Below are 12,388 nucleotides of genomic sequence, written 5' to 3'. Positions count from 1 at the left end.
AAATCCTTCCTACTTCCTAGTTTCTCTGTCACCGTTGAAAACACCACAGTTCTCCTTGTAACTCAGGCCTATAACCTGGTGTCATCCTGGAGTCCACTACCTCTCTTGCTGCATAGATTCATTCATAGATTCATTCGTAGCTCGTAAGGCCAGAAAGGACCATTGTGATCATCTAATCTGACCTCTTGCATAACACAGGCCTCTTATAGGACTTCCCTGTATTAATTCCTCTTTAAATGAGATCATTGCTTTTAGAAAAAGAATCCAATCTTGATTGAAAAATTCCCAGTGATGGGCAGTCCACCACAGCCTTGGTTAATTACCCTCATTTTAAAAATGTACACCTTATTTCAAGGTTGAATTTTTTTAGCTTCAATTTACAGCCATTGGATCCTGTTGTATTTTTATCTTCAAGACTGAAGAGCCCTCCATTATTAAATTTCTGTTTCCTGTATAGGTACATACAGACTTTGATCAAGTCCCCCATAACCGTATCTTGGATAAGTCAACATGTTCTTCCATCCTTTAATCGTTGCTATGGCTCTTCTCTAAAACTCTCCAGTATTCCTTGAACTATGATACCAGAACTGGACACATTATTCCAGTACTGGTCACACCAGTGCCAAATACAGAGGTAGAAGTAGAGAGGTTACATTACTCGATATTCCCCTGTTTTTATACATCCAGTGGATCACAATAGCTGTTTTGGCCACGTCATTGCAATGGGAGCTCATGTTCAATTGATTAGCCATATAGCCATCATGGAGTCTGAAAAAGACTTGTGGGTCACCACTTCCCAGGATAGAGTCCCCCATCCTGTAAGTATTACCTGCATTCTTAGTTCCTAGATGTATAGATGTACATTTAGCTGTATTAAAAGACATATTATTTGCTTGGGTCCCTCTTACTAAGTGATCCAGATCGCTCGGTATCAGTGACCTGTCCTCTTCATTATTCACCACTCCCTCAATCTTTGTATATCTGCAGTTTTTATCAGTAATGATGTTATAGTTTCTTCCAGAGTCATTGATAAATATGTTAGTGTGGGGGGCCAAAAAGTGCTTCCTTTGAGACCCCACTAGAAATACACGCTCTCGATAATTATTCTCCATTTCTGATAACATTTTGAGACCTATCGTTAGCTAGTTTTTAAGTCATTTAATGTGTGTCATCGTAGTTTCTTAATTAAAATGCTGTGTGGTATGAAATCAAATGCCTTACAGAAGATATTACATCAACATTATTACCTTTATCAATCCAATTAATAATCTCACCAAAAAAAGATATCCAGTTAGTTTGACATGATCTGTTTTCCATAAACTCATACTAATTGGCAATAATTATATTACCCTCCTTTAATTCTTTATTGTTCAAGTCCTATATCAGCTATTCTATTATTTTTCACAGGATCAATGTCAATCTGACAGAAATACTGGCCAGGTTGTCCCATTGACTTCTTTTAAATATTGGCACTACGTTAACTTTCTTCCAGTGCCCTGCAACTTCCTCACTGTTCCAAGCCTTATTGCAAATCTGCATTAATGGTCCAGAGAGCTCTTCAGCCATCTCTTTTAAAACACTTGGATGCAAGTTAGCTGGACCTGCAGATTTTAAAATGTCTAATGTTCAGTAGCTGCTGTTTAGCATCCTCCCTAGTTACAGTTGGACTGGAGAGTATTTCGTCGTCATATGACTGAATACATCATCCTGCTTTTGCCCCAAACGAGAGCAGAAATATTTCTTGCACACATCCATCTTTTCTGCATTATTGTTGACAATTCTACCATTTCCATTTAGTGATGGTTCAGTAAATCAAGCCTCATAATATCCATGGGAGGTAGCTAAGTAGTAGTATCCCCATTTTACAGATAGGGATACTGAGGTACAGAGAGGTTAAATGACTTCAAATCTATGGCAGAGCCAGGAATACAACCCAGATCTGCTGATTGCTGTTTTGTGCTTTTGCTACAAAATGATCCTTCCTTTCTTAAGATTGTTATAAATTAACTTCACTAAAAATAGCCCAAACTATTACATGTTTTTACAGAGAGTTTAGCATAAACTACTATTCGTTGCTATAAAAGGAATCTGAGCTAAATGAACACAAAGTCCTTCACTCTTACAAAAATATGCACTACATGTAAATGTTAAGATTTATTGATAGACATTCCACCAACCAGGTCCAAAGTGTAGCTACCACTGGAATTCTTAAAATAGCCCAGAAGTATAAAGTTCAGCAGGATGTGGTGTGAGTTACAGAAGCTATACATTATTGTTTGACCACAGTATACATATCTTACTGTAGTTTGATTAAATTACTGAAAGTTTTGGTGTTGTGTGACAGTGGCCAAATTCTGAAAGTGACTTTATTGCCCCTCTTCCAAAAATGGGGACACACACTGTATTATCTGAAAAAGCAGCATTAATTAAAGGCCCATATTCTATCTGCAAACAGCCCAAATCAAGCTTCTTCCTCACTCCCTGCACAGTGTCATCCTGATGCAGTGTCATCCTGATGCGGTCAATCGCAATATTTCTGTAGACTTTAATGACCTTTGGATCCGTCCCTCTTCAACTTCTATAGCACCTTCCATCGTGGTTCTCCGAACACCATACAAACATGAAGGAATTAAGCCTCCCCCCACCCCTATGAAGTGGGTAAGCATTATTATCCCCATTTCAAAGAAAAAAGAAACTGAAGCACACAGACACTAAGCTTGCCAAAAGTTACAGCGTGAGTTTGTGACCAAGCCAGCCCTAGGTCCCAGAATTCCTGACTCTAAGATTTTTATTTTAACCACAGCACACTCCCTCTGGAATAAATTGCAAGGCAGACTCTGCCTAGGAGTCATAGCTGGGGCAAGCTGCATGCACAAGAATACCGCCCTTGACCTCAGAACCCCATGAGCTCATCAGGACTCCCATAGTTCGTGCTAGTCACAATATTTCAGGGGAGTCAGGATGAGATGGAAGGCCCAGCACGTTTTCCATCATGCCACTGCAGCATCTGTGCAGATTTCCCCACAAATTCTTTAGTCTGTGATTCCAGCAGTGTTAGCAAGTGGGCATCCTGTACAAAGGCCCAGTCCAGCAAAGCCCTTAAGCATGTGCCTGGGACTGCTCACATGCTTGCAGTGACACCCCTTTTAAGTGCTTTGCTGGAACGGGGTCAAAGCTGGCAAAATGAATGAAAGTTACTTGTATGTCTATACAAGGACATATCACAGACTATTTCTATGATAAACCATATGTTTATTGTTATTACACACTCTGTATTCTAGTTTTAATAGTGTTCCCATTAAAATATTCCTTGGCTCTATCAAAAAGTCTTATTAAATACTGTATGTAAATCTTGTAAGTGGACTTCACTAAAGTTTTCATAAAGTGGCTTAGGACTTGTAGAAATAGCAGCTGTACTGTATATTTAAAGATCTTTTAAACATGATTCACTCTGTTTCTTTGACTCAGGTACTTTTAGTGTTTGCCAAAGAAGATAACCAGAGTAATGGGTTCTGTTGGGCCTGTGAGAAAGCTGGGTTTCGGTGTAATATTGCCAGGACACCTGAATCTGCACTAGAATGTTTTCTGGATAAACAGCATGAAATTATCATTATCGACCATAGACATTCCAGATATTTTGATGCAGAAGCTCTATGCAGGTAAGTTCCATAACAATGGGAATTTAAAAAATAGTATTTTTATTATAAAGGAATAGATGGAAACTCAGAATGTGATTATAGGCAGGAAGAATGTATAAAGCTATAGTGAATCTGTTGCCACAAATTTGTCATTTATATATTAGCTTTTTGATAAAAATCTAGAAATGTGCAAAAAGCAATGAGACCTGAGGGGTGTACACAATTGCTTTGTCATTTGCAAAGTAATAAACAACTGCTGAGACTTCATTGCCAAAGTGAGGCTGAAGTGCTGGAGTTTCAAACACTTAGACCCACAGTTGCATACCGAATCTGCAAACAGAAATCTGGGAATTCCATACATAAATTCATTTAATTAGCCATTTATATGCATAGGTGCTGGAACTAGGGGTGCTGCCACACCCCTTGGCTTAAAGTAGTTTCCATTATATACCAGGTTTAAAGTTTGATTCAATGGCTCTTGGCACCCCCTCTCTAAAAATTGTCCCAGCACCTCTGTTTGTATGCTCAATTTCTTGAAATTTCCCATGCAACTACATATGCAAAGGAGGCAACATTTTGTGTGCACAGTTGCACACCTACAGTGTTTGTAAATCTGGCCTGAAATACATAATCTTTCTCAAAAGCCTTGTACGTATTATAAATTTACTCCAAAACAACCCCCACAAACTACTATAGCACATGAATAAGGGGGAAAATATTCTTTCATAGCTCTTCAAGGACTGACAATGCAGCAGTGTCTTGTTTCACAGACTTTCTAGAGAAATACTCCCTATGTCTAGACTAAATAACTGATAGGGATGGGGGTTCTGGGGTCAGAGTTCTGACTGCGGGTGAGTGTGGTGGGGTCAGGGCACTGGGACAAAGGCTTTACTCCTTGTTAAAATAAAGGAATTAGTTTAAGATCTGTCAGGAGAAGGCAGGAGAGCATTGATGTTCCCCTGGTTAAATTTTTACCACTCAATTCTTGAGCAGAGTAAAATGCTTGTTAACTGATTGAGGACAAGTCTGGAACATGCATAACTTGCATGTTATGGCTTCTTTTGGAATGGAGTATTGTGAATGTAGTGTCAATATGGGCTTTGTCATTTGTGAGGGGATGATATTTGCTATTCCCTCACCGGACTTGGCTAAAATCTAGACTAATCTACAATTTGCATGTTGTTCTTTCCACTGACTCTCATAAACTGTTAATTACAAAAGAAGACTATGTTTACCAAACAAGCTGGAGACTCAGTTTTGATTTGGTTTTGGTTTTTTAGAATTAAGCATTTAAGAAAGGGATTTTCTAAAGTCAGTGTAGGGTTTATTGAAGGTGAACTACAGAAATGTTAAGTGATCATGTTTCTTTATTTTAAGGTCTATCAGAACAACTAAAGCCTCAGAAAATACAGTCATAATTGGTGTAGTACGAAGGTAAATTGCAAATATCATTATTTTCCAATGTAAACAATCAAATGAATGTGAATCTAATCATTGCAAAGGCAAATACTAGAATAATAGCTCTAAATTAGAACACTTTATTGTGTTGGTGACACTATACTTTTACTGTGCTGTGTTCACCATCCTCTGCTGTAGGAGGAGTGTAGCCTTGCCTTTTGATTTCTGCATTGTACCAGATATTTTCCCCCCATCACTGAAGCTTTTAAGAACATGATTTGACCAAAAAACATAGCACTGTGTGCAAAGCTGGGGAGCCTTCTGAAGGCTGGGTGTTTTAGCACTCATGGAAGACCCTCCTTGAAGCTGTCAGTATCCCTCGATACAGAACTGCACTGTAGGCCTGTCACCTGTCATCCCTTCTCCATGCCCTCTTTGAGTGGATGCTTTGTTCGCTGCTGTCTAAGGAGACCATTTGTCCCAGTTTGCTAGGATTGCCCCTGTATCGAAGTCCTGTCCTGCTAGTCTTGCTTGTTCTCCTGAAACTAGTTTTGTTGCTGTTTCAGTGAAAGCCTCTGGGAGCCACCTTTACCCACCCCCTGTTCTAATCTCTCCAACTCCTTCTCTCTCCACTACAGATCCAGCTCTGTTAGTATTCCTTACCTTTCTGCTGAAGTCAGGCCCAATGGCTGCCTCTGTCCTGGCCTAATGAGTTACCCCCACTCAGTCAGTCTTGATCTTGGCTACCTCCTCCTCTTTTTCTCTTGTTTGATTCTGCTGCACTGTGTTTGGCGTACAATCTTAGCAGAAAGAAGCATTGGCCAAAAGAAAAATAAGCTGGCAGGTGGCACTTTAGGCCAGGGCAAAGGAAGCTGCTGGCAGATCTTATGACTGTGACAACTAGGTCACATCCACAACCATGACAGCCCTTAAAGCTGGATTGGCTTTTATGAGAATGATTTAAAAAAAGAAAATAAGGGAGGGGAGAGAGGAAACAGCAGTTCAAGAGCTTCTTGTCCTTCTTGTCCTTCACCAAAAAGAAAGAAAGAGGAAAAAATGTGGCACACCCTTGATACTGCAGACCAGCTGCTCATTAGTAAGGTAGGACCAGTTTGAACCTGGCTTGCTAAATCATAGCCATGGTAGGAAGTTACTCAAGGGGTTTTTCTGCAGTTACTTTTTCTTTTTTTTAAAAAGCTCACATTGTGAATGCTGTGATAAGGATAAATGCTCTTCAAGAGAAGATCTCATTAACTTGAGCTCTCCAGCCTTTCAGACCACTCAATGTCCCAGCCTGGTGTAAAAGGCTAAGAAATAAATTTGCATTGCCCTGGAGGTATGTCTACAATGCAGTAAGAGGTGTGGCTGCAGCTCGGGTGGGCATACCCGTGTTAGCTTTAATCTGGGAAGCCCAGCTAAAACTAGCAGGGACAATGCGGCAGCCTGGCCCCTTGCACGGGATATCAATGCAGGTACGTATCCAGGGTGTGGGATGGGCTTATACAGACCACGCTGAAGCCTGTGCTGCCATGTCTTCACTGCTATTTTTAGCCATGCTAGCTAGATGAAAGCAAGCATGGGTATGCTTTCCCAAGCTACAGCACACCTCCCATTGCAGCGTAGACATGCCACAGGACCAATTTTCTGCTGAATAGTGCATTATACCACTGTGTCTTCACTGACCAAAAATAAAGTTATCCCACCAGAAGAACTTGGCAAGTCAAGGCACTGTACTTTTAGCTCAAGGTAAACAAAGTGAGCCAACCGCAGGCAGAGGGTATAGTGCTGACCTCACCTAGCAACCTGACAGTAAACGCAAATGTCTTGTGTCCATTTAGGATTTTACTGGTAGCTAACGATCATGTGTCAATTATCTTACTGTAGAAAAACCACTTTTGTGCCAATGAAGACAAAGCCCGTGTTAGCTAACACTTTGCAGAGGTTCTTCTGTTGTGCATAGGATCATTTCTCTCAAAGCAGGTTCCAACAGTTCATTTAGTTTTCTTGCCAGTGCCTTTCTCTTATTTCTTTGTACTCCTGGGAGGCAGCATTATCAAGTCGTTAGAACAGGCAGGGCTGGTGCAAGGATATTTCGCGCCTTAGGCGAAACTTCCACCTTGCGCCCTCCGCCCTGCAGCGCCCCCCTGCAGCAGCTCCCCACCCCACCTGCGGCAGCTCCCCACCCCAGCTCACCTCCACTCCGCCTTCTCCCCTGAGCATGCCAGTGCCGCTCCACTTCTCCCGCCTCCCAGGCTTGCATGGCTCTTCTCTGAACCCTCTCCAATTTATCAACATCCTTCTTGAATTGTGGGCACCAGAACTAGGCACATTATTCCAGAAGCTCTCTCACTGGGAGCTAAGATACCTAGATCTGTTCTCTGCGCTGCCACGGACTCTCTGTCTGACCTTGGGCAAGTCCCTTAATTTAGCTATGCTGTTTCCCCATCTATAAAATAGAGATAATCATACCCACTTAGAGTTCCCTGAGGTTTTCAAATCAGAAGAACTATTTAAATGCAAGCTATTACGTCATCTGCTTTACCAGCCTCCATTACCTCTGATATACTTTTTAACCACACCTAAAACAATTGCCATTCCTCCAACTTCCTGTATCCCAAGATATACACATATTTTTTAAATATTGAAAGATTATATGGCCAAGATTTTCAAAAATAATGAGTGATTTTGGTGCCTCTTTTTATGGGTGTCCACCTTGTCACACCTTAAAGAGTTCTGATATTCAGAAAGTGCTGAGCACCCGACGTTGGAAAACCAGGCCCCACTGAATGTCCCAAGTTAGATATCAAGATTTGAGGCACCCAAAATCACTAGTCACTTTTGAAACTAGTTGGCTATGTCAACTTTCAAGTTCACCATATTTTCCATTAGCCAAGGATAGCAACAACAGTAAAGAGTCGAGCATAGAAAAACATGGACTAGTCAAGCGATTTCTGAAGTCTGTTGGCTTGAAGCATTGATTTTTGTGTTGCAAAAAAGTTAGGGAGGCTACTTGAAAATAGAAATGGTAATTTTGACGTAACATTAAAATTAACTGAAAATTAAACTTAACATTCAAGATGATTATCAAAGCACAAGAAGTGTGTTTGATTTACAATAACAAAACTGTAATGCTTGGCTACATAGTGTGCGTTTTAGGCCTCAGGCCTGCTAAAGAGTCTTTTGTGGCACCAAGACTGAATCAGCAAAAGAGGCATTTCTGACTTTGTCATTCTGTTTTGAAAGACATAGTGATCGGGAGGAGTCATCAATATTGCCACTGATTGCAGCAGGCTTCACAAGGGTACGTATGTATTGTCAACCCCTGGATTGTTCTGTAATGTGTGAACTATGATGTAATATGAGAAGCTGTGTTGTGGTTTGGTTTTCAGTGGTCCGGTTTGTCAGTAGTCCAGTCTGCAAAGCCTCACCTTCTGTAGTCCATTGTTCTATATTGTTTCCTTCTGAGCTAGCATATCCCAATGGAAACAAAAACATGACTACTTCAGAGATCATCCTAACTATCAGAGACTCTTTGTATGCTTATTTTAAAAGAAATTTAAAAGCATTAAACTTCTTTTCATAAGTATATATGGGCCAGACTGACCCATTAGTAGCCATACTGTAGCAGAGCTGGGAAGTAGCTTGTAGTGAACAATAGAACATCCTATGGGGAATTTATGCTATCAAATACAAATTCTCACCTGTAAACGGGCTTCAGACATTATCAGGTGCTATTATCTATTGTCTAGAGTCATCTGGAATGCATTACACTGAATCTGTTCCCTGGCAACTATCCCAATTAAGCAGGCTTGGTGCTTATTACTGTGTGTCAGTTAGGTGGATTCTTTAGTACATTAAGCTGACAATGGAACAAAAAGTGCATGATTTATAGTGAGACGAATGGTGCATGTTCACTAGTTTGTTTACTACTCTGTCATAGCGCATTTGCATCCCTCTCCTTATTTGTAGTTAGACCTCAGTGCTGCAAATGCTAAAGGATGGGAGTAATTTTATTCATCTGAGTAGATCTAGTGACTTCAGAGGGACTACTCAGATGAGTAAAGTTATGCAGAATGCTTAAGTATTTTCAGAATTAGGGGCTTGACAGCCTTGGCATTATCTGGAGCCCATTCCTGCAATTCTTACTCCTGATCAACTCCCCTTGAAGTCCATGGCACTTTAGCATGTATGAAGATCCAAAGAGCTTGTCTACACTTGGAAGTTGTTTTTGATTAAAGTAGGGGATGTATTTCTGCTGTTCCTGAATAACTCCATGCATGGATAGCCTTATTCTGGAACAAGAGTTCCTTGTACCTGTTTAGTTTAACCCACTTTGGTTAAGTTAAATAGGAAGATGGCACTTTTACTACAGAATATGTGTCCACACATAGAGTTATCTGGGAACAGTTAATCAGGAACAGATTAATGAACAGGAAAATGAATATACAGTAGACAAGGGCTAATATTTTGTCATGTAATAGTCAAAAAAAAAAAAGCATTGTTTGTTTCTGTCCATGAAATTTTGACCTGGAAAGCTATACACCATGTAAAATTAGTGTTGAAATTTGACTTTTTTGATTAACAATACGATTTAATTGTTGTTTAAACTAAACAGCACAAAGACAAATCATTTTAACATAAATTAGTTTGATCCTATTTATTGACGTTGTTGATAGTCACGTTGACACAGCATGCTCCTTTTATCTTGTTGTTACACTTTATTTTCTATTGCTTTTTTCAAAATGTAACACCTGAAGGAAATGCACCAGCCTGATGAAGTTTCTAGAGCTCTTTACTTGTGGAAGTGTTCATTTTATGCATTCCTGATGTCATTCATAATTTATTTTTTCTTTGAAACAGCATATCTTTATTGACAGAAAAGTCAACTGCTGAAATACTTCTAACTTTTCATTTACAGAGATATGTAGAAAATTCCAATATCACGGCCTGTTACAATGAGCTAATTCAGCTGGAATTTGGAGAAGTGCGGGCACAATTTAAACTAAGGTAATTTTACCAATTTCAAGAAAACATCAACAATAAAAAAGGCCAAATTTATTCTCATCCAAAAAAGAATATTTCTTCTTTCTGTATGGATGCTCACTATAGAAAGTTAGTTTGCCAAATTAGTATGTCCCTATTAATCCTAAAGCACAAACTCCTGCCAGAATTTGTGTTTTGTCTGTTGTATGATATTTTATATATACCTTAAGAGACAAGTAAATTAAATCTAATCTATTGGGGTTTTTTTCTGTCTACAAGGGCTTGTAATTCAATATTTACAGCACTCGAGAAAAGTCAAGAAGCCATTGAGATCACAAGTGAAGATCATGTAATACAGGTTTGTTCTCGTTATTTTTATTAGCATAAAATATTGTTCTGTGGATTCACTAAATTTTATTTCATCCACAATTATATGTACTCTTTCTTTAAAAGAAGTTCAAGCATCTGACCTAATAGTTCTGGACAGATGAGTCAAATTCAGCTCTCATGTACAATTTCCTCAGTTTAAAATATCCTGTATAAACCAAGTCCATTAAAAAAAATAAGTAATCTTTGAGGTTATGTTGCAGATCTGGCCCTCAGTCTTTTTGTGATGCTTATTTCATATGTTGCTGATAACTGCTGGTGAACACAGCCATGGTTTTATAAACTTTCTTTTCCTAAAGTGTTGCAAATTAATTTAATTTTATTTTAAAACCTAGCTGCAAGCGAAGCTAATTCCAAGTGTAGACAAGGCCCCTGAGTGTAAGTTTTAGTCAAGTTTTAGCAAATGTCCACAAATGACTAGAATAAAATCACAAAACTCATTTCCTTGAAGCTCATTGTCCTTGAAGACTTGAATCCATCCCTCTGTACACACTGGGGCTCAAACCAGTTTAAGGAACAGAATTTACACTAAATTTGAACACAACCCAGTTAACCTAGTTTCTGTAATGGTATGGCCAGCTAACGTGGATGAAGCCAAATCATATTGTAACTCTGTTTAAACAAGATTAGAATACTTTTTTTAAAATGTGGTATTGAAGTTGTTTGTTCTATCTACACTCACGTGCTAAACTGATTTAGAGAGTGGCTTGGTTGGAACCATATTTTTGAATATGGTTCCCCAGTTCCCAAACTAAAGTCAGCACAGACAACACCTAGCTCTCCACTCTTGAAAGGCTAATACACTAATCCAGTCTGTATGGGTGAACTTTATTGCAAGTCAGAGGTGGCTAAACTTACCGACCGTCTGAGCCACATATGACAGTCTTCAGAAGTTCGAGAGCCGGGGTGCATCTGCTGGAGCTCGGGGCTTCTACCCCACTCCTGTTGAAGCTATGAGCCCCGGCAGGTGTGCCCCGCAGGCCTGAAGCCCCAAGACACTCCCCCCTGCCCCCCCGCCCGCTGGTCAGAAAGCACCCTGTGGAGCTGCAGGGAGAGCTGCTGCTTTTGCCTTTCTGCATGGAGCTAAAGCAGCGGCCCCGCCCTGCAGCTCCCAGCTATTTTCCGCTGCCTCTCCACACAGAGCTAACACCTGGGAGCTGCAGGGAGGCGGCTGCTGAGGGTAAGAGGGGGTGGGTGCCTGGGGAGACATGACTCAAGCTGTTGGATGGGGCCAAACCTTTAAATTGTGCTACCACCCCATCATCAAGCACCAGTTGTCACTGGCAAAAGCCCCTAGCCCCAGCACCCTACTGCAGGGCAGAAGCCCCAAGCTCCTCTCCCCCCCCCCCAGCCTGGTAGGCAGAGAATTGGAGCGGGGAGCTCCACGAGCTGCACTTTAACTGTAAAAGAGCCACATGTGGCTCGTGAGCTGCTGTTTGGCCACCCCTGTTATAAGTGAACAGTTTAAATTTAAACCCCCGTTCATTACAATATGCATATGAGTTGAGTCCTCTTGGCACAGAGCTTGATCCATGGAAGTCACACAAAACGATTGTGCATCATCTTCTGCTTCAGAGTTACAGAGGCCAGAATTTGGCCCCAGATTGTCTGAAAACACCTTTTTTTGGCCAAACGCTGTCCTCCACAGAAGTCCCTAAACACACCAGTTCTGCAGCCTCTTTATTGCTCCACCACAGTGCAAAGAGGAGAATTTTGGGGTCGAGGAAAGACCAGTAGATCTCTGTGCCACAGAGGTGCTGTGGGGATAAATACATTAAAGACTGTGAGGCATTCAAGTACTATGGTCATGGGAGCCACATAAGTACCTAAGATTAGAGTGAGTATAGGCGGCATGTAGGGACCCCATAGAATTGGAGTGGCAGTGCAACCCTTAGTTTACGGATAACGATTCCTGCCTCCCAGCACTCTTAGATTCCCCTTCACACAGCCCATTTTCTTCAGCTTTGTGGGGGGCCCAGAGA

General features: G+C 40.7%; 1 protein-coding gene across 5 annotated transcripts in view; it reads left to right on the top strand.

Moving 5' to 3' along the window:
* PDE8A (phosphodiesterase 8A) overlaps positions 1-12,388 on the top strand; it is a 255,093-nt gene that overhangs the window by 197,360 nt on the left and 45,345 nt on the right. For all 5 annotated transcript variants that reach the window (XM_039491037.1, XM_039491039.1, XM_039491036.1 and 2 more), the window contains 5 exons: positions 3,469-3,659; positions 5,016-5,072; positions 8,280-8,337; positions 9,955-10,043; positions 10,299-10,377. In XM_039491037.1, coding sequence (XP_039346971.1) covers positions 3,469-3,659; positions 5,016-5,072; positions 8,280-8,337; positions 9,955-10,043; positions 10,299-10,377 — 474 coding nt within the window. The remainder of the gene's footprint in view (positions 1-3,468; positions 3,660-5,015; positions 5,073-8,279; positions 8,338-9,954; positions 10,044-10,298; positions 10,378-12,388) is intronic.

The sequence above is a fragment of the Mauremys reevesii genome, linkage group 10, assembly GCF_016161935.1.
Source record: "Mauremys reevesii isolate NIE-2019 linkage group 10, ASM1616193v1, whole genome shotgun sequence".
In the NCBI taxonomy this organism is placed as follows: domain Eukaryota; kingdom Metazoa; phylum Chordata; order Testudines; family Geoemydidae; genus Mauremys; species Mauremys reevesii.
Note: the sequence above shows the minus strand (reverse complement) of the source record. Positions and strands in the feature narration are given on the sequence as shown.